Source organism: Coturnix japonica, chromosome 4 (genome assembly GCF_054131305.1).
Source record: "Coturnix japonica strain WE chromosome 4, WE-NBRP24, whole genome shotgun sequence".
NCBI classification, from domain to species: domain Eukaryota; kingdom Metazoa; phylum Chordata; class Aves; order Galliformes; family Phasianidae; genus Coturnix; species Coturnix japonica.
In genome coordinates, this window is record NC_140666.1 from 8,964,135 (window position 1) to 8,981,312 (window position 17,178).

The window sequence follows — 17,178 nt, forward strand, 5'->3', positions numbered from 1 at the left end:
CAGTTTCAGGGTTTGGGTCTACATATAGATTGCTGGCAGCAGGTCATTCATGCCCACCAGACCCACACAAGGCAGCGTACCTTTCTCTCCATACACCATGTGGATGCTACTATGTTGTATGGGAACTGCTGAGTCCCAGCCTGAACCACTGACTGATCACCTGGGGAAACGACCTAGTCAGCTCTGGGAGCACAGGTGAAGGCAACTGAGCTGTGCAAACCAGAAGGGGTGGAGCCTGGCTGCACCTCTCAGACTTCATTTAAGGGCTGACTGCCACTGGGGGAGGATCTCTGGCTTCCCTGTGAGCTGAGATCTTCAGAGGCTGGTGAGCTCTTTTTCCTTTCTAACACCTTTCCATTGCACTACTTCTGTTGTCATTATGCCTCCTGTGTCACTGTTCCACTGTGTTACTCTTTCTGATTGTCACAGATGTGTGTAATGCACAGGATACTGCCCCAAATCCCACTCCTCCTCACAAGTCCCCTCCCACCTTTCTCTCAGCCCCACCCTTATCACTGATTTCTTTACGTTTCAGTGTTAGCTGCCAACTACAGACAGGAGAAAACCTGTTACCTCTCACTGTAAATATTAATTGTAAGACTGCGGTGACTGATAACAAACCTTCCCACACAAAACCTAAATAGCTCAGAGCCTTCAGAGAGCAGACAGGTCTGATGAGAGAAACTGGGTTTTGATTTATTGTTGTTTCTCTGGTGGTTTTGGTTTTTTTTGACCTGGTCTAAACAGAGATTTTTAGTTTCCTCTGCAGAAAATCAGCATCCCACTGAGTTATGATGCTGGTGTTTGGGCCATGCCAGCCTTAGTTTTCCAAATGGGCACACATGGGCTATGCCAGACTCAGCCCCAGTAACACTGAGCCCTGAGCTGCTCTAAACAAAAGAGCAGCAGCTAAACCTGCTAACACAAACCAAAAGCAGCACGTAAGCACACCCTGTGCTGCAGGTTCTTTTGTCTTCCCTTGACCTGATGCATACACAGCACTAACAGCAGTGTCTTCAGCTCTATTTTAAGTCTTTGTAACAACAGATGGGATGCAAGAGACAGCACTGGGAAAGTACATGTGTTGGTCCCAGAGGGGAAAAGCGTGGACAAAGGGCAGTAGGTGTAGGGCTGGGACACAGCAGATCTGCTCTGGGGATCAGAGGGCCTCAGTGCTTCTGAACAAGTCAGACTCTCACAGCTGGTACAGGAGTCTATGTGTGGTTGGATACCAAATAATACACACACAAAGAGAAGAACTACGGGCTGTTTCTGGGCTGAGTTCTGCTGCTTCTACAATGCTCTGATGCTGTGACTGTAGAAGCTGGTTGTGCTGGTGAGGCTCCATGCAGGCACCTGTGAGACCTGGTTGTGCTCCATCTCTAAAGGACATGGAGCACCTTCACCATGCACGCCTTGCTGTCCTTACACCAACGCAGCGCGGGGGAGCTCAGCCCTGCCTGCAGCCTGGGAGCCCTGCGTGGGCACCGGGACACAGCAGGCACAGCACTCCTAAAGGTGGTGCGGACAGAGCAGCAGTAAATACACGCTGCAGAAGCAGCTGTGTGCAATTATATTCCAGAAAAAGCATTCTTGTTTAGTGCGTTGGGAATAGAAGACAACAACCAGTCGTTGTTCTATTGTTCCCTATCCCAGTGGCAGCACTGCAGGCACCGCACGGAGCTGCCCGGCAGTGCCGTGGGGCAGCACGAGGGCTGGGGGCAGAGCCCCGCTGGGACTCACTGCGGATGGCGGCGATGAGCGCGTTGCCGTCCTTGATCACGTCCTTGATGAACTTGTTGGTCCGCTCCAGCTCCTGCTCGTAGCACTTGAGCCGCTCCCTGAAGTCGGGGCTGTCCAGGTAGCAGTCGCTGAACTCCAGCGGTGGGTGCCCCATGGCTGCGCGGGGCCGCGCCGGGCACGGCCGGGATGCCGCTGCGGGAGGGGCGGGCTGGGAGCTGCGGAGCTGCGGGGAGGGCGGGCTGCGGGCGGACTACAGCGCCCTCCCCCCGCCGCGGGGGCCCCGCAGCGCGGCCATGCCCGGCCCCGGCCCCGCCCGACCCCGCCCCGTTCCGCTCCCTGCTCTCCGGGCCGGATCCCCGCACCGCACCGCGACCCCCGCTTCCGGGCGCGGCGCTGGGGGTGCAGTTCCGGGGGCGCGGGGATGGGCACCGCTCAGAGCCGGGGCCGCTCCGCCGTAAGGAGTAATTCCTAACGCCCACCGACGCCTCCGCACGGAGCAGGCCCCCGCAGGGCCCGAGGGTTGCGGGGCCGCTCCCGGGGCCGCCGACCCCCGCCCCAGCCCCGACCCCGCTGTGCGCGGCGCTGCTGCCCCCTGCCGGCCAGGAGACGCGCCGCTTCGTTACTACGGACGCTCCGCGGCACGTGACGCTGAGGCGCCGCGCGGGGTGATGACGTAATCGCGGCGCCACGTCGGCTCTGCAGCCAAGATGGCGGCGGCGGAGGGGAGTGGAGCGGCGGCAGCGACCGAGCCGCTGGTGAGCGCGGCGGGGAGTGCGGAGCGCAGCGGAGCGGAGCGCCGGGCGTGCTCAGTGCCGAGAGAGCACCGTGGGTCCGGGCGGGATGGGATGACTGGGCTTCCCTTCCACTCTGAAGCAGCTGCGGGCGGGGCTGTGTGTTGTGTGCTGTGCGGGCCGTTGTGGGCTCAGTGTCTGCCGGGCCGGAGCGCGGCCCTGTGCGCAGTGTTGCGGTTTTTTCTCTGGTTCTGTGGGGTCCGTGTGCTCGGAGACGTGTCTGTGTGACGCTGTGAACGAGCATAAACGAGGTTTCTGCTTCCTTTAGTTACTGCTGGCTGCGTAGGGAAGAAGCAGCAGTTAATGGAGTTACTGAAGAGAACAGAAATGCGTTGTTTGCATACAGCTGGTCACCTGGGAGCATCACGTCAGCCCATGCTTATGTCAGGCAGTGGCTGGACTCTGTCGTTGGATGTGGTGTATAAGTGCTTTCCCTTAAAGCTCAGAGCAGTGGTTCTCACCTAATTCCACTGATAAAGCACCAGGAATGAATGTGAGCTGTTCTGAGTTTCCTTCACTCTAAAGATTTCCCGGCTCATTCAGTTTGCAGGGCTGGCAGATGTGTCGATATCTGAGGATATCCCAGTGGAAGGGGAGATCACTGTTCCTGTTGGGTCCAACTCCCCAGAGGAAGATTACTCCACGCTGGATGAACCTGTCAGGGATACCATTGTGAGTCTGTGTGAGCTCTTTGGCCAACTGCTCTGCAAAACCTGTATTCTTTGTATGCCTTTACTCAGCCTGTACATCTAAATAAGCTTTCGGGGGGGGGGGGGGGGTGTTGTGGGTAGTTTTTGTTGTTTTTTTTTTCCTATAGAATTACCTATGTAAAATGTATGCAAATATACATTAGTCACAAATAGTTGAATTATAGCCTCAAAGTTTCTCCCATCTTAAAATCATTGGAAGCATAAAACCATATGGAACTTGGGAGGAGACTATCCCAATCAGTAGGATTTTTAGTTAACTTTATACTCTTAGAGAGATTTAGTAGAAATGTTCAGTCAAGGCCTGAAGCAGTGATGAAGCACCTGGTGGGAAGGCTGAGCCAGCCCAGGGGAGCTTAAGAACATGCAGAGCACCTGAGTGGTGGAAGGGATAGGTCCACGATCCACCCCTTCCCAACCCTCATTTAAGAGCTGGCAGGTGAGGTGAGGGCATCTCTTGCTGAAGATCCCTGCCTACCTGAGCCCTTCCAAAGTTAAGTAGCTTTTTTTCTTCACTTCTGTATCAGTGGCTGATGTGTTTGGGCTCGTTCTCATTTACTATAGCCAAAGACTTTGCCACCATTCTATTATCCTATTAGGGCATTACAAGGAGCAAAGAAATCATTTTTCTTTATTGGATGTTCTTAGGTGCAATGCTGTTGTGCTCTTAAGTAGTGTACATACAATACATGCATTGTTTATTGCAAAGTCTGCTACCAGAATATTTTGGTTGGGTACTGTTCTGATTTACTATGAATGCTGCTTTACTTTTTATCTTTCTGCTTTTGGTTGAGGTCTGTAACTTTCCTTCTCTATTTCAGCTGAGAGATCTGAAGGCTGTTGGGAAGAAATTTGTCCATGTCATGTATCCCAAAAAGAGCAGCGCACTCCTCAGAGACTGTATGTATGAGATGGTTGTCTAATGTGTGAAGAGTCATTTTGCCAGCATGCTTTGTGGGATTCTCTGGAATGGGGATTCAGAAGTGTTTTCTGTGTTCTCTCTCTTCTCATAGAGTGCTGAATGGCAGAAGAGAGAAATCAGAGGGTTAGCAAAGCTGATTTAAAGTGGCACTTATCAGGACATGTAGAAGTACTAACTTCTATAGTTAGCAGGCTTTCCATAGATGACATATAGAGTGTGGCTTAATAGGAAAGTTGTGAGGAGGGATAATGAAAATGATGCTACTGCAGTTGGAAAAGGGTACTTAATTATTGACATAAAAATATCATTTTGTAATATTTATGACTTTGTTTTTTTCTTTACCCCCAGGGGATCTCTGGGGGCCTTTGGTGCTTTGTGTCTCACTTGCTCTGTAAGTACTTTCAGAGGGTAGATTTATTTGTATTTGTTTTATTACTTTACACTGGGAGTATCAGAACCTCGGGATTTCTTTTTACCTGTGTCAGGATCATGCTCTTTGCTTCTCTAGTCTTCTACAAACACAGCCTGCTTAGACTTATAAAATACATTTTGGACATTTGTAGCCCCTTAGGTGCTTCCAATCATAGAAAGATCATACTGAAAATATCCTGATTCACAATGCTCTTGACTTTAATGCATCTGGCTAACTTCTTTGACCCTAATCTGCATGCCAAAACTTGTGTTTAAGATCTATTGTGTATGTATTGTGTATCCTATGGAGAGAACTGATGGAAATGAGGGGCTGTTGTAATAGCTCATCAGTGGGAGGTGACTGTGGCTCTCAGGAGTGTTTTGGTGCTTTATTAAATCCTATGTGCCTCGGGTAAGGTAGATACTTTGACATCTGCTGTCTGGGTAAAGGGCACCCGCATAATTCAATGCCCAGAGAACATCTAGTAAAATACTTGATCAGAAACATACCGTGTAATTTGAATCTTCAAATCTATGCATGCTTGCTTTTCTATGCATTGTGTTGCATTTCCTGCATGCAGTTCTTGCCACAAGCTTTCCTTAAGGCATAACTCTTCTCAAGCAGTGCTCTGCCTGCTTTGAGAGGCTACCAAGCTTTTAGTGTTCATCTTCCTGGCTTTTGTCTGTGATTTTCTCTAGTGTGTGCTTACACAGTCCTCAATACAAGTACACAAGTGGACTGAAGTGCCTTCAGTTGGGCAGCAGTCATTTTCTTTTCCTGTATAAAACTGAGGATAACAAAAATAAAAATAAGACTAATTGGTCTACAGTCTTACTAGGAATCAACATCTCCAGTTTCCTATTGAGTTCTGTTGTAGGTTTGCAAAAGCTCAGTCAACAATTGCAATTGACTCCTTGTATCTGTTGTCTACAACAGGATGCTGCAGGGGAGATCAGCGGATAGCAAGGAAGATGGAGGGCCGCAGTTTGCCGAGGTCTTCGTCATCATCTGGTTTGGTGCAGTTGTCATCACACTAAACTCAAAGCTTCTTGGAGGAACTATGTGAGTGCTGTTTTATAGGAACAGTTACAGTGCTTCAGTGCATGAAATCTGGGGAGGTGCTGTGCTCTTACTACCTTTCTCCCTCCTTTTTAGATCTTTTTTTCAGAGCCTGTGTGTTCTGGGTTACTGCATCCTGCCCCTGACGGTGGCAATGCTGGTGTGCAGGCTGGTGCTGCTGGCAGGTTCCGGCACTGTCAGCTTCATTATACGCCTGATTGTAGTGATTGCTATGTTTGCTTGGTCAACGTTAGGTAAGTACCCATGAGCGTTACCACAGTGCTCTGTGCGCTGAGTAGTACAATGCTTCAAGGAGTAGCTCTGCTTGCATTCTGCTGAATGAAGCCAAAGGGTTTCTGTAGTTTCAGGTGTTTCCTAGGCCGTTGCAGTACTGCAGAAACAGTTCTTCCAACCCTTGTGTTGTCAGAGATTCAGCCTTTGAATGCACTCCTGTTGATTTTTTCATGGTAAGGCATAAATTGCCATTGGAGGGAAGACAGTAATTAGTATTAAATTTTATGTGAAATGCTAGCTATTTCATTTCATCGTTTCTGTTATAAGTACTCTTTAAAGAACGCTTATCTCAAACAGGTGTGTTTGAATTATTTCCCTTGTTCTTAATCTGTTAGGCTGAATCTTAGAATACTAATCAGCATCTGTGTTTCTACATGATAACATTTTAATTTGCAGTTGGAGACCATTGTTACTGAGCTGTGGTTCACTTTGTTTTCTGTCCTTCAACTTAATTCTAGTCAAGATCTTCAAGTTTAACAGCTGCGGTGGATGTTAATGTTTTAGTTCCATGCTGTTTCAAGTATTTTTCTTTCTCTCTGTCACCAGCATCTACAGCCTTCTTGGCAGACAGCCAGCCTCCGCACCGCAAAGCACTCGTAGTGTACCCCATCTTCCTCTTCTACTTCGTTATCAGCTGGATGATTCTCACCTTTACACCTCAGTGATGCCCAATCGGGAGACTGTGTGACACAGCCTGAAGTTTTACACCAACACTGCAGATGATCATTGGCTTTATCTCTTGTTAGTTTAAATATGGAGATGGTCTAAAAAGGCTGCTTGTGGGATAAAGCCAGAGAACTGCAAGACTGATTGCGTGTTCTTGAAAGATACGGAAGTCCAGCTATTGAGTCTTTTGTTTAATTAACCCTGCTCTTTAGTTGTGTTGAATGAGAAATGCACACTGTGACAGGGAATACTCTGCCTGAGGAACAGAGGGAGAGATCTTGGAACTTCAGGAGTCTTGATAGGTGAAGTAACAGGATCACACTGCCTGGCAGGGTTCTTGCTTATGCTTGGATTCTTGCTAGGGTGAACATGCCTTACATTGCTGTTATGTGTTGGGTGGGTAAGGAAGAATGTGTTTGATTCCTGTTCTTTTTCAATCACTGACAGAATAGTGAAATGTGTATAAAATGCATCACAGGACTGTAAGCTTTCACTTTGAAATCAGATCTCAGCAAAAAATAAGTTGGGTCCAGTTTGCTGTTAACTAGAGTTGGGCAGAAGGGACTGCCTTTGCTCCTATTAATGTTCTCTGTATTTATGTTTTACCCGCTTCAGCGTCAAGAAGGTGTGTTTTAGCCAAGTGTTTTGAACTCTGTGGCTACACTGACTAATCCATACATCCAATGAGAGATTAAGTAGATAGTTATGAATCTTTTCGTGTTCCTCTGGATTAAAAAGTCCTGGGGAAACAGCAAAGGCTGCTTTGCAGGAGGGGCCTACCTAGTACTTTATGTAGCGACTAGAAATGGAAGTAGAAGTGTCTGGGGAGCACCGAGTGCATCTCGAGAAGTTGAGATTTTGATAGGTGAAGCATTCAGATGGTAACGTACCAAACCAGGGCATGGCTCCAAAAGTTTTAAAATGAGTTGGTTGGAGGAAGGGAAAATAAATCTGCTGGTAGCTGTTATGGAATAGGGTACAAATTCTGATCTTGATTGCTTGTACCATCCATTCACTTGGTTGTTTACCTGGTTGGTGTTTCCACAGAAATGCAAGCAAATTTTGCTGATTGTTCCTTTGTACCTTAAATGAAATGTGAGAAACTTTTCTATATTTTCTTTCCCAACACTTTTTATAAAAGGAGAGGGGGAGGTTTCCTTCTCCAGTAGGATATCTCCTGCCTGGAGAACCATGCACAAACATTGTAAGTGTCTAATTTATATTTCAGCATAGGGATTGAGTGAGAGCTGGCGCATTGCTTGCTGAAGATTGTACAGAAGTTCTTTATGTTGCCTGCTGTTCTCAGTAAGCAGTCCCAGGGGGGAACTTTGGAATGCTTCGGGGGTGGAAAAGCTGCTGTTAAAATGTCTTTTTTGGTGTTTGTTTTTTTTTTCTTTCTGAAAATGGGCTTTGGATTTTCTTTCTCCTGTACTAATGCAAAGAGACCTGAAACTGATGTAAGTGGGTCCTGTTAAAGTGTAAATACACCTAATATATATTTATAGAGAAGAGTGCTGTTTCTCCTATAAACACTACAAATACTTGGTAGTTGGGATGGCATTATTATATGTACTGAGAGTGTGGGGAAGAGGAAGGGAAGAGATCAGGTAACTGGGAGCTCTGGATTATTGCAGGGAAGGCAGCAGTAGGTACGTGGGGCTGAGGGTGGCTGTGTGCCTGCTGGGGCTGTGAGTGCTGCTGGAGGAGCTAAGTGCTTCATATACTCAAGTGTCAAATGAAGGTGGGAATTCTTTTAAACATCCATTAAATTATTACTTTTAAGGAATGTGATTTATTTTTTTCCCCTTTAGAGTGTGCTGCTTTCCTTTCACTGGTTGAGCTTTCTGAAGTTTCAGCTATTCAAGAGGAGGAAGACATTAAAAGCTATTGACTGCTCAAGTTGGATTCTTGGAGGAAAAACTCCCATTTCAGCATAAGAATTTTACTGTGTGTTTGGGGAAACCCTTAGAGTTCTGTCTCTGTAGTATTTAATGTCCAGCCTTGTGAATTAATGTGGTGTTATAACAGAAAGATAATAGGAGTTGCGTTTGATCTGGCACCTCTTTGAAAAGAAGGGAGGTTCTTTTAAGGAGGAATTAAACCAAATCCCAGCTTTTTCCTTATTTGATTTTGACTTAAAAGTCTGGTGGTGGCCTGTTCTGTAACGCAGGTCTTTTGGCTTATTGGATCACTACAGACTTCAGAAGTGTTGTGAATCTGAAAGGATGAGCAGGGAGATACTGGTGATGAGGTGGAGGTTGCTTTTTTTGCCTCATAACACGCTGAGTTTTCAGTGTGGAAACCATCACCTAAAGCTGTGAAAGCAGGATGTATAATGCTTAAGATTTGCTGCAGAGTTGTAGCTGGCAGGGGGCAGGTTGGGAGCTAGATTTCCCTGAGCTCTGTGTCTCCAGCTGAATAAATCATAGCTCAAGTTTGGTGTTTTTTCAGTTGTTCAGTGGGGGATGCTGGTGCTCTCAGCTGGGAGCCCTGCCTGCTGCAGCTCACCATCAGACTGAGCTGACTTTGCTTCTCAGCTTTCTGTTGAGGGGCTCATAAATAATTTGCCCACTGCAATGTTGTAATCGCATCTGATAAACCTCTACTGAGAGTGGTTGGCCTTTCCTCTTGAGGGTGACAGTCTACTGAAGATCTTGGCCCTTGTGAGCATAGCAGAGAGCAAGCAGTGAGTGTCAGTGCAGCAAGCGCTGGACTGAGAATTGATTGGTGGTTACCTGTCTTGTGTGACCAGAAAACTAAGAAGCCAAAACTGTAATTTGTTCTTTAACATTCTTTTCAGCCACTGCTTGTGTGGGAGCCGCCTGCCCTGTGCAAGCAGGTGGTTCCCTGAGCAAACCGTGGAGAGGTGCTGCAGCACAAGTGAAGCGTTTTGGATACGGACGACTGTCGTCACTCCAGCCTGAAACGGGGACTGTTGTGGCAGTCCTTAGGCTGCTGCAGGGGGAGAACTCTGTGCCTTCCTTGTTGCAGCCCTGCCCTGCGCTGCCTGCTGCTGTTGGGCACGGCTGTGTCTGCGGCTCCGTGGCCTGCTTGGGGTGGTGTGAGCTTTGTTCCTTGTGCTCCCGGTGCTTTGGCTGCACAGCTGCTCGTAGCTGGTGGCAGTACATCACGTTTCTAATGCAACCCCCGAGATGCGGGGTTCTTTCCCCGGTGTTATGCTGCCCTTCCCTCCTGTAGGAGGAGCTGCTGCTGTTCCCGCTGTCCTGCAGCTGCTGCTGTCACATTGTACCAGGAGGGGTCCGCACTGTGAGCATGGCCTCTGCTAGGATAGACAGAGTAAACGTGGGGGGTTCAATGGGAATTGATAGTTTCACGTGCTCAGTGCTCTCTGGTTCTTTCCAAGTCTTATTCAGGCACGTCGGATTGCTGTCTCAGAATTTATGCCACGTGCTTAATTATGATCTCCCTTTCCCTGTAACAGTCCTCACTCAGGGCAATGAATGCAGCTGGGCTGTGGCTGCTGCCACTTCAACAGCACTCTGGCATCCCCATAGTTGTGGCCGCTCTGGATGAGGCTGCAGTGTCCTGTGGGATGGGGCACCTGCCTTGGGAGGGCTCTGGGACTGCAGTGAGAAGGTGGTGCAGCTCTTTGCATGTTCTCTTCTTCCCCTTTTCTCCACCGGGCCTTTCTGTGCTACAGCAGAAGAGGGCAGTGCCCCAGCCCAGCTTAGTGGCAGCGTGGGTCTCAGGGCAGCATTCCTGCAGCTGTGTGGGGCTGAGGGAGGGAAGGAATGTGCTGCTCCATAACAATGTTTTGTGTGTGGGCGTTTGTCTGAAGTTCCCTTTGGGTTTTTGTGGCATTCCCAAAGGCTGTGGCAGTGCTTGGCTGCTGTCAGCTCTGCAAGTACCCCCCTCCTGCGGCTGGGCACAGCTGGCTGCTTGCTGGCTGCTCCTTCCCCAGTGCACTCAGCGCCTGCCCTGCCTCTGTGTCTTCAGTGGCTCAAAAAGGCCATGGGTGTGGAGCCAGTAGCATTCTCTCTCTCAGTGCAGTACCCAGCCCTTGGCACACTGTGGGGCATGGCCGTGGATACCATGGTCCCCATGTGACCACAGGTGCTGGGGATGCACATGGGAGCCTTCAGGGCCCACTGTCACTGTGGTGTGAGCCCATTGCATGGGGCCAAAGGGGAAGGGCTGAACATGGAAGGTCATCATACTAGGAGCAGTGCTGCACCTGGCAGGCATTTCTCAGCTGTCTGCACAAACCCAAACTGGGCCAGAAGTCCAGCAGCACTCCTCTCAGCCAGCAGTTGCCGCCGCATCCATGTGCTCCATGTGGGTGAGGTAAAGCTCGCTTACTACGTGGAGTGGAGCCAGGAGGGCCCCAAAGACAAACGTGTCCCTGTTCCTGCTGCGTTCACATTTAGCTGCTGGGTTGCTTTCAGTGCTGGCAGCTGTAGGCAGAGCAGAGTGCAGGCAGTGCAGCCTGGCTATGAGCAGTGCAGGCTGTGGCTATTGCTTTGTGTTTGCTGTGCACATTCTCAGCCTGCTGCTGCTGATCACCACCCTAGCAGCACCTCGGGCTGGGCAGGCACTGCTCTGCTTGCAGGAAGGTTAATGTTGCAGCAGCGCAGTGGCATTTCTGCCTGCAGCAAGGAGGTTGGAGCTTGAAGATCCTTGAGGTCCCTTCCAACCCAATCCATCCTGATTCCCATAAGGAAGGGGAACCTGCTGGTCAGTGTTTTGCTGATGATACTTTTTCCATGTACAAGTGCTGCCCATTCGTATTGTGGGTGCTTCTCCTGCCAGGATCTGCTACGGCCTAAATGGTTCCTGGCCAATTGCTGCTCTGTTTCTGATGAAATGCGGCAGGAGGACAGCCCGCGTCATGTGCTGTCACACCAACACCACTGTGAGGTCTTCCAGCAATATCATCTCAATTCAGCAGAACTGGGAACTTTGCAGTTCTGTGATGATCAGCCCTCTAAGTTTATTTGGCTTTTGTGTATATACTGAACTGAGTGTTTGTAAGCATCAGCCAAAGTATTCAGCAATCACAAGTGTTCCCTTTCCTGGAAACACATAGCCCTAGCTATGCATTTGGGGATACTGAGTGCAGTGGTGCCATGCTCAGTGCTCAGCCTGGCACAGGGCTGGGTGCTTGTGTCCTGCTGGCTGTGGCTGTATTCACTGATAGCCCACCATGCTGCAGGCTGAGCCATGATCTGCTGGGTTCAGCCAGCCATGCAACCTGAACTGAAGGCGAAGGGCATTCCCTTTCATTCTGGTCACAGCACTCACCCTTGTGCTGTATTAATAGCTCACCCAGCGTTCCTTAAAGTAGAAGCAGCAGCCACCCTGCTGAAAATAACTTGCCTTCAAACTCACCATTGCCAAATGACACTTTTGTTTGTGTGTGTCTGTGGCAGGGCTGTTGTGTCGGATGTCATTTATAAGCCAGACTGGATGTGCCCATGTGTAATGGCTCCTATATTGTTTTGTATTGCTCATCGTTGCAGAGTTGGACTTTTGGTTGGGAGCAGCCCCATCCCCAGCACTGTGCCCCAGGGGCAGCAGGGCCTGGCATGGGGGTGAAGCTGCTGCCAGAGGGTGCAGGCATTGCTCTGCAGCCAGACGTGCTGCGCTCAGCACTGTGTCACCTGCCTGGTGCAGCCTCTGCAGCCCTCCAGCACCTGTATGTCAATTCAGCATCATTAAAATAAAAGAACTGCTCTTCCCACTATGCTAACAGGGCAAACACCCGCCCTGTGAGTGGCTGCTCTCCTCCTGATCTCTGAAAAATGCCTGCACGTAGCAGAAAGTGGAAAATCACTGCATGGCAATGACTTCCTAGCTGCTCTCATCCCACTCTCATCCCACTCGCACCTTCTGATACTCCTGAGCAGCAACAGGAGCTCCTGCTGCCATTGAGCACTGCTGGGAGCTGCCAACCTGCACCTGTTTAGAGAATTGCCAGGAGGCTCCTGAGCAAAGCAGTGACAATAACTGCTTGCTGATGGGATGGGAACAGCCCCTGGCATAGGCCTGCTTCTGTATGGCTTAAAGTTATAGAGGTCCATAGGGGAATAAATAGGGGAATAGAAATGGCATTTACTTATCCCAGTGTATGAGGGGTACCTATGGAGCAGGTAGGTGAGAAATGTTGGGAAGAGGTTGAATTGCCACTGCAGCCCGTGTGCCTTCGCTGCTCTGCTTTGCAAAGCATTGGGTGCCATTCTTAGGCACTGTGCAGTGGATCTGGTGCTCACAGCCTATGCTGACCAAGGATGACGCCTTGCTGCGATGCAGAAGGGTCCCAGACTGGACATTGCTTGGATGCTTTTGGGATGACTGGATTGAAAGGAGCAGCACAAGTATGCAGCAGCCCCTGCGATTTGTCTGCCAGGTCCCAGGAAGGAGGCAGACAGCATTCTGCTTGTGCTGCTTTTTCTGTGTGGAGGAAGCGTGGAAAGGACTTCCCAGCAGCAGAACGCTGTGCGAGGTGAGGTGTGCCTCATGCAGCCCTGATGGAGCAGTTCTGGTGGGTCACCCCAGCTGTGATGTAAAGCTATGTGGCTGTCACAGAACATTTAATTTTTCCTTTGGAAGGTCAGAATGACAAACCTGAGCACAAACCAAATGGAGTGGAGCCCAGTGTTTGCCAGGAACCGTCCCTCCACCAACTGGCTTTGTGCTCAGCACAGGGTGAGGGGTGGAAGCATGTGAATGTCTGCACTGAGGCCAGGGCAGCTTGGGGTCATAGCACCCAGGCAAGTGCCCCCCACCAGCAGCCCACAGGCACCCGCCAGCCCCAGCTGACGCTTGGCGGGGGCTCAGCTGCCCGCAGCACCTGCTGGGTCTGCTATAAACAGTGCTGGAGGAGGACCTCCACTGGCATGTGGTGCTGCCAGAGCCGAGGGATGTGCAGTGCCCCCGGGGCACAGAGAGCGACTACATGTCCCAGCCCTGCTGTCACTGCTTGTTCTGAAATGCTCTCCTAAATTACTAGTTGGCTTTTTATTTCTGAAGTGCACAGAAGCCGCCTAATTCCAGCCCAGGGGCTGCATATCTGACACCCACCGCCTGCATGGAGGTTTGTGGCACTTTTATTACGGGCTTTATTGCAAACAAATGCTATGTTTGTAGAAATGTTTGCAGAGGGAAGATAAGGAGCTGTGAATAGAGGCACAGTAAGTGCTGGGCTGGAATTGGTGACCTTTTCCTTCACGTTTCTCTCTATGGGGATCGCTGCACATGGCTGTGTGGGTCCGGGGGGTACCTGGGGCAGCTCTGAACAGTACCTGGGAGCGCCGGGAGCCCTCTGTGAGCACTGCTGAGCTGGAGTGGGGCCGGAGGGAAATGCAAACCATCTGGGCTTGGGTTTCCAGGGCCCTCCGTGCGCCTTTGACACTGAGCTCTTGTTCCCTTTGCCCTGCGGGTCTCTCTTTTCCTTCTCTCTTTCCAGCTGCCTGGGAATGGGAATGCTGCGCTGAGGAGGCAGGAAGGAAAGCCTGCCGCTTTTTAAAACGCGCAATCTTCAGGGAATTCCAACTGCAATCCAAGCCCGTTCCCGACCAACAGCGTAACGGTGCAGCCTTTGAATCCACGTCCCGCCCCGCGGGCAGGGCTCAGTGCCGGCCCTCCCTCTGCCGCCGCTTCCCACCGCTGCCTGCAGCGCCCATGGGTGCGCTGAGCCGGGCTCAACCCGCGCCCGGTGGCAGCCCCGCCATGTAGTGCCCGTTTGTGCCCGCTGCCCACGATGCCGCTGCTGGATTTCTTCTGGGCGTGCTTCAGGAGAGCCAAGGTAAGGAACTGCGTGTTTAAAGCTCGTCCTCAACCTGCTGGATTCCTTTCTGCAGGGCTGGGGTCACGCGGTGCTTGGTGTGTGCTGTGGGGGACACAGTGTTCACGCCTGCAGGGAAAGTGCTGAGCTGATGGGTGCTGCGTGTGTGTGCATGAGTGTGTGAATGATTGTGTGTACCTGTGTTCTGCTGGGGCTGGGATGACTGACACCCATCCCGGCTCTGCTCTGAGCAGGACGTGGCAGTCAGAGGGCATGGGAGCCACGCTGCTTTCCCCGTAGGTCCCTTGCAAATCATTGGCAGCAACAAGTGGTGCCTCTGCTGTTCCGGGCAGTCATTGCCCTGCTTTTGGTAGGCAGCTGCTTGCTGGCTATTTCTGATAACAGCACAAAGCTCTCCCTTCTCACTACCTGAGCACCCACAGCCAGAGACCTTCCTTGGCCCCATGCACACTGTGAATGGCCGTGCTGCAGCAATGACACCCGGATCCCTGGGTCACACTGAGCACCAACTCTGGTTCAGCTCTGGCTGTACCACCCAGTGGAGGTGGCTGTGGTAGTGAAGCAGTGCAGTTCAGGCCATGGGGTTTTTAATTTGCTGCAGCAGTTGTTCTCTTGGCATCAAGTTTTTTGTTTGTTTGTTTGTTTGTTTGTTTGTTTTTCATTTGGGTTTAGCAATGCACCACTCAAAGCCCCCTGTTTGTCGTGGTGGGGTCATTGCACTGTTGGGCAGGTTTGGAGGTGTTGGTGGGGTGGATTTGGGGAGCATCAGCCTGCAAAAAACACTGCAGTTGCTTTGCAGGCAGCACTGCACACAGGGCTGTCAGGCGTGGGTCTGTGTGCTGAGTGCCTGTGGAATGCACTCTTCCCTGGGGCTCCCAATGCAAAGCTCAAAATAGTTGAGTCTGTTGAGTCTAAAAATGACATTTGTGAAATTCATTAATAGCATTACTAGCTATCTTGTCCCTGCTGTCTCCAGAGAGCTCAGCAGAGCCCTTAACCCTCTACATCCCTGTGAGCTCAGCACTGAAGACTCTGTCCTGCAAGCTGAGAGGAGCAGATCCGCGCTCCCAATGCTAGTGGGTGCTGCCTGCAGGGCCCTCCCTGCACAGGGCCTGTCCTCACTGCCCAGCCCCAGCTGCTCATCTCCCCATGTCCTTACTTCACCCCCACCATGGGCATCACACAGGTGAAAGAGGCTCTGGAGCTGTCTGGTGTGTGGTGGCTGCACTCTGTGCTGGAGGGCTGTGCTCTGTCCCACCTGGGTGAGCTCTGGGGGATGGGGCTGATGTTCCCTCCCAGCTCTTGGCCATGGGGAGAAAGGAAAGCTGCCAAAATAAGGTTAAGCAGAGCAGTGCTGCCCTGCAGTGCTGGACTCAGCAGAGCTAGGAGGATGTGATGGAGGATGTGGCCACTCCTCATTCCCATTGTGGTAAGAACATTGCTGATGGCCTCGTGCAGGCCGAGGGCTCTGCTCCAGCCTTCTCCTTTTACTCTTTCCTTTTTCTTTCCCTACGTCTGTGATGAGGAGAAGGGTTTCTGTAAGAGGCAGAAAAGTGCAGGGCTGTCAGTGGGATTAAAGCTTTGTGGTTAAATGAGGTGGAGCTACGGCCAGGCAGAAGGTTTGCTGGGGGGAAGAGGGTGCTGAAGGTGGCACAGAGGGGATGGGAGGGGGCTTGATGGAGTCTCCTGAGGACAGGACCTTCCTCCCGCCCCCTTCTTTCCTTCCAGCAGCCTTCCACTACTTTCACTGCCTCCATGGACATCGCTTCCTGGAGGCTGTGGCTAAAGGAGAGAGGTTCTAGTGACCCCACACCACCCGAACCATGCAATCATTCATCCCAGGCAGCTCTGAATGTCCTGGGATCTCTCTCTCTCTGCTCCAGCTGTTCCTTGTGCCTCCAATAGAGCATCCCAGGGGATGGCAATGCTTGGGACCAGAGCCCCTTCCCACTGTTCTTCTCCTGGAGGAAGACCTTAAAACAGCAGATTGCTGCAGCAGCTGCGCTCCTGCCCACATGGCTGAGGATCTGTCCCAGAGAAGCACTTGTGCTGTGCTCACTGTGGTGATGCTTTTCACCCAAACCCTACAATGTGTGTGGAAGAGGCTGAGCCTACAACCTTGTCTCATTACACATCTATGCTGTGGCTGCTGCTGCTGCCTTTGCATGGCTGTGGCATGGCCATGCTGTGCCCGCAGTGAGCCCCGTGCCCAGCTCATGGCTGCAGCGCTTGGAGCTCGTATGCATTTGTTACCCTTTGTAGCAAAAGTTAGACACAGAGCCTCACATCACCTCCTGGGGGCCCCATCCCGTGCTGCCGCTTGTGACCCTGAGACCACTGCATGTGGAGACTGAGCCCAACTGCACGAGTAGCACAAATCATAGGAATCCATGAATGTGACAATGAAGAAGATAACAAAGTGATGAACGTCCTTTCTTCTTTCTTTTCGCAGTGCTTTACACGGCTAGAAGACAAAAAAGATGCAGGTAAGCTGAGACGACGTTCTTCTGGGCACCAACTTTCTGTGGTTTGGGCAGGGCTGTGAGAAGAAATGGGACCCACGTGTGTTGCCGGCTCCTGCCAGCGCTGCGTTTCGCCGCAGCGGTTGGTTTTCAGAGCGCCAGAGGCCGCCAGCGTGGGGCAGCAACGGGCCGGGCCGCGGTGAGAGCAGCCCTGCTCAGCAGCGGGGTGCGGTGCCTACCGGCGCGATGCGCGGAGCGCAGTGCCACGCAGAGCACAGAGCGGTGGGGATGGAGCTGAGTCGTGGTCTGTTACCTCCCGCTGCCGGGTTCGGCGATGGGGCGGGCGGCTGCTGAGCA

At 51.2% G+C, this 17,178-nt stretch overlaps 3 protein-coding genes across 10 annotated transcripts in view; 2 read left to right on the forward strand and 1 right to left on the reverse strand.

Annotated features, from left to right (window-relative positions):
• OPHN1 (oligophrenin 1) overlaps positions 1–2,054 on the reverse strand; it is a 45,929-nt gene extending 43,875 nt beyond the window's left edge. For 2 of the 5 annotated variants that reach the window (XM_015860017.3, XM_015860016.3), the window contains exon 1: positions 1,744–2,010. In XM_015860017.3, coding sequence (XP_015715503.2) covers positions 1,744–1,897 — 154 coding nt within the window. In that variant the 5' untranslated portion in view covers positions 1,898–2,010. Of the gene's footprint in view, positions 1–1,743 lie in introns of all 5 variants that reach the window. The other 3 variants (XR_014945074.1, XM_015860014.3, XM_032444514.2) reach the window with 3 other exon arrangements.
• A 387-nt stretch (positions 2,055–2,441) lies between these two features.
• YIPF6 (Yip1 domain family member 6) lies at positions 2,442–8,142 on the forward strand. 4 transcript variants are annotated; one of them, XR_001554510.3, is made up of 8 exons: positions 2,442–2,498; positions 3,078–3,206; positions 4,063–4,141; positions 4,512–4,554; positions 5,512–5,637; positions 5,731–5,888; positions 5,997–6,101; positions 6,475–8,142. XR_001554510.3 is itself a non-coding variant. In XM_085544409.1 (7 exons), exons 3-7 carry the CDS (start codon positions 4,105–4,107, stop codon positions 6,591–6,593), a joined length of 483 nt encoding a protein of 160 aa, XP_085400535.1. In that variant the 5' UTR covers positions 2,442–2,568; positions 3,078–3,206; positions 4,063–4,104; the 3' UTR covers positions 6,594–8,142. The 4 variants fall into 4 exon arrangements, 3 of the variants coding, with proteins under 3 accessions (XP_085400535.1, XP_015715506.1, XP_085400537.1); XM_085544409.1 differs by lacking the exon at positions 5,997–6,101 and having other exon boundaries at positions 2,442–2,568; XM_015860020.3 differs by lacking the exon at positions 5,997–6,101.
• Positions 8,143–14,187: 6,045 nt separating this feature from the next.
• STARD8 (StAR related lipid transfer domain containing 8) overlaps positions 14,188–17,178 on the forward strand; it is a 40,360-nt gene continuing 37,369 nt past the window's right edge. Inside the window, exons 1-2 of the mRNA XM_015860009.3 lie at positions 14,188–14,359; positions 16,812–16,845. Of these exons, the coding sequence (XP_015715495.2) occupies positions 14,315–14,359; positions 16,812–16,845 (79 nt within the window). The 5' untranslated portion in view covers positions 14,188–14,314. The remainder of the gene's footprint in view (positions 14,360–16,811; positions 16,846–17,178) is intronic.

What these genes read in the sequence shown, in the direction of transcription:
- YIPF6 (XM_015860020.3), top strand. Translation starts at nt 2,451, where the DNA reads ATGGCGGCGGCGGAGGGGAGTGGAGCGGCGGCAGCGACCGAGCCGCTG. An exon ending in CGGCAGCGACCGAGCCGCTG is followed by an intron (nt 2,499 to 3,077) that starts GTGAGCGCGGCG and finishes CGGCTCATTCAG; the next exon opens with TTTGCAGGGCTGGCAGATGT. An exon ending in AACCTGTCAGGGATACCATT is followed by an intron (nt 3,207 to 4,062) that starts GTGAGTCTGTGT and finishes TCTCTATTTCAG; the next exon opens with CTGAGAGATCTGAAGGCTGT.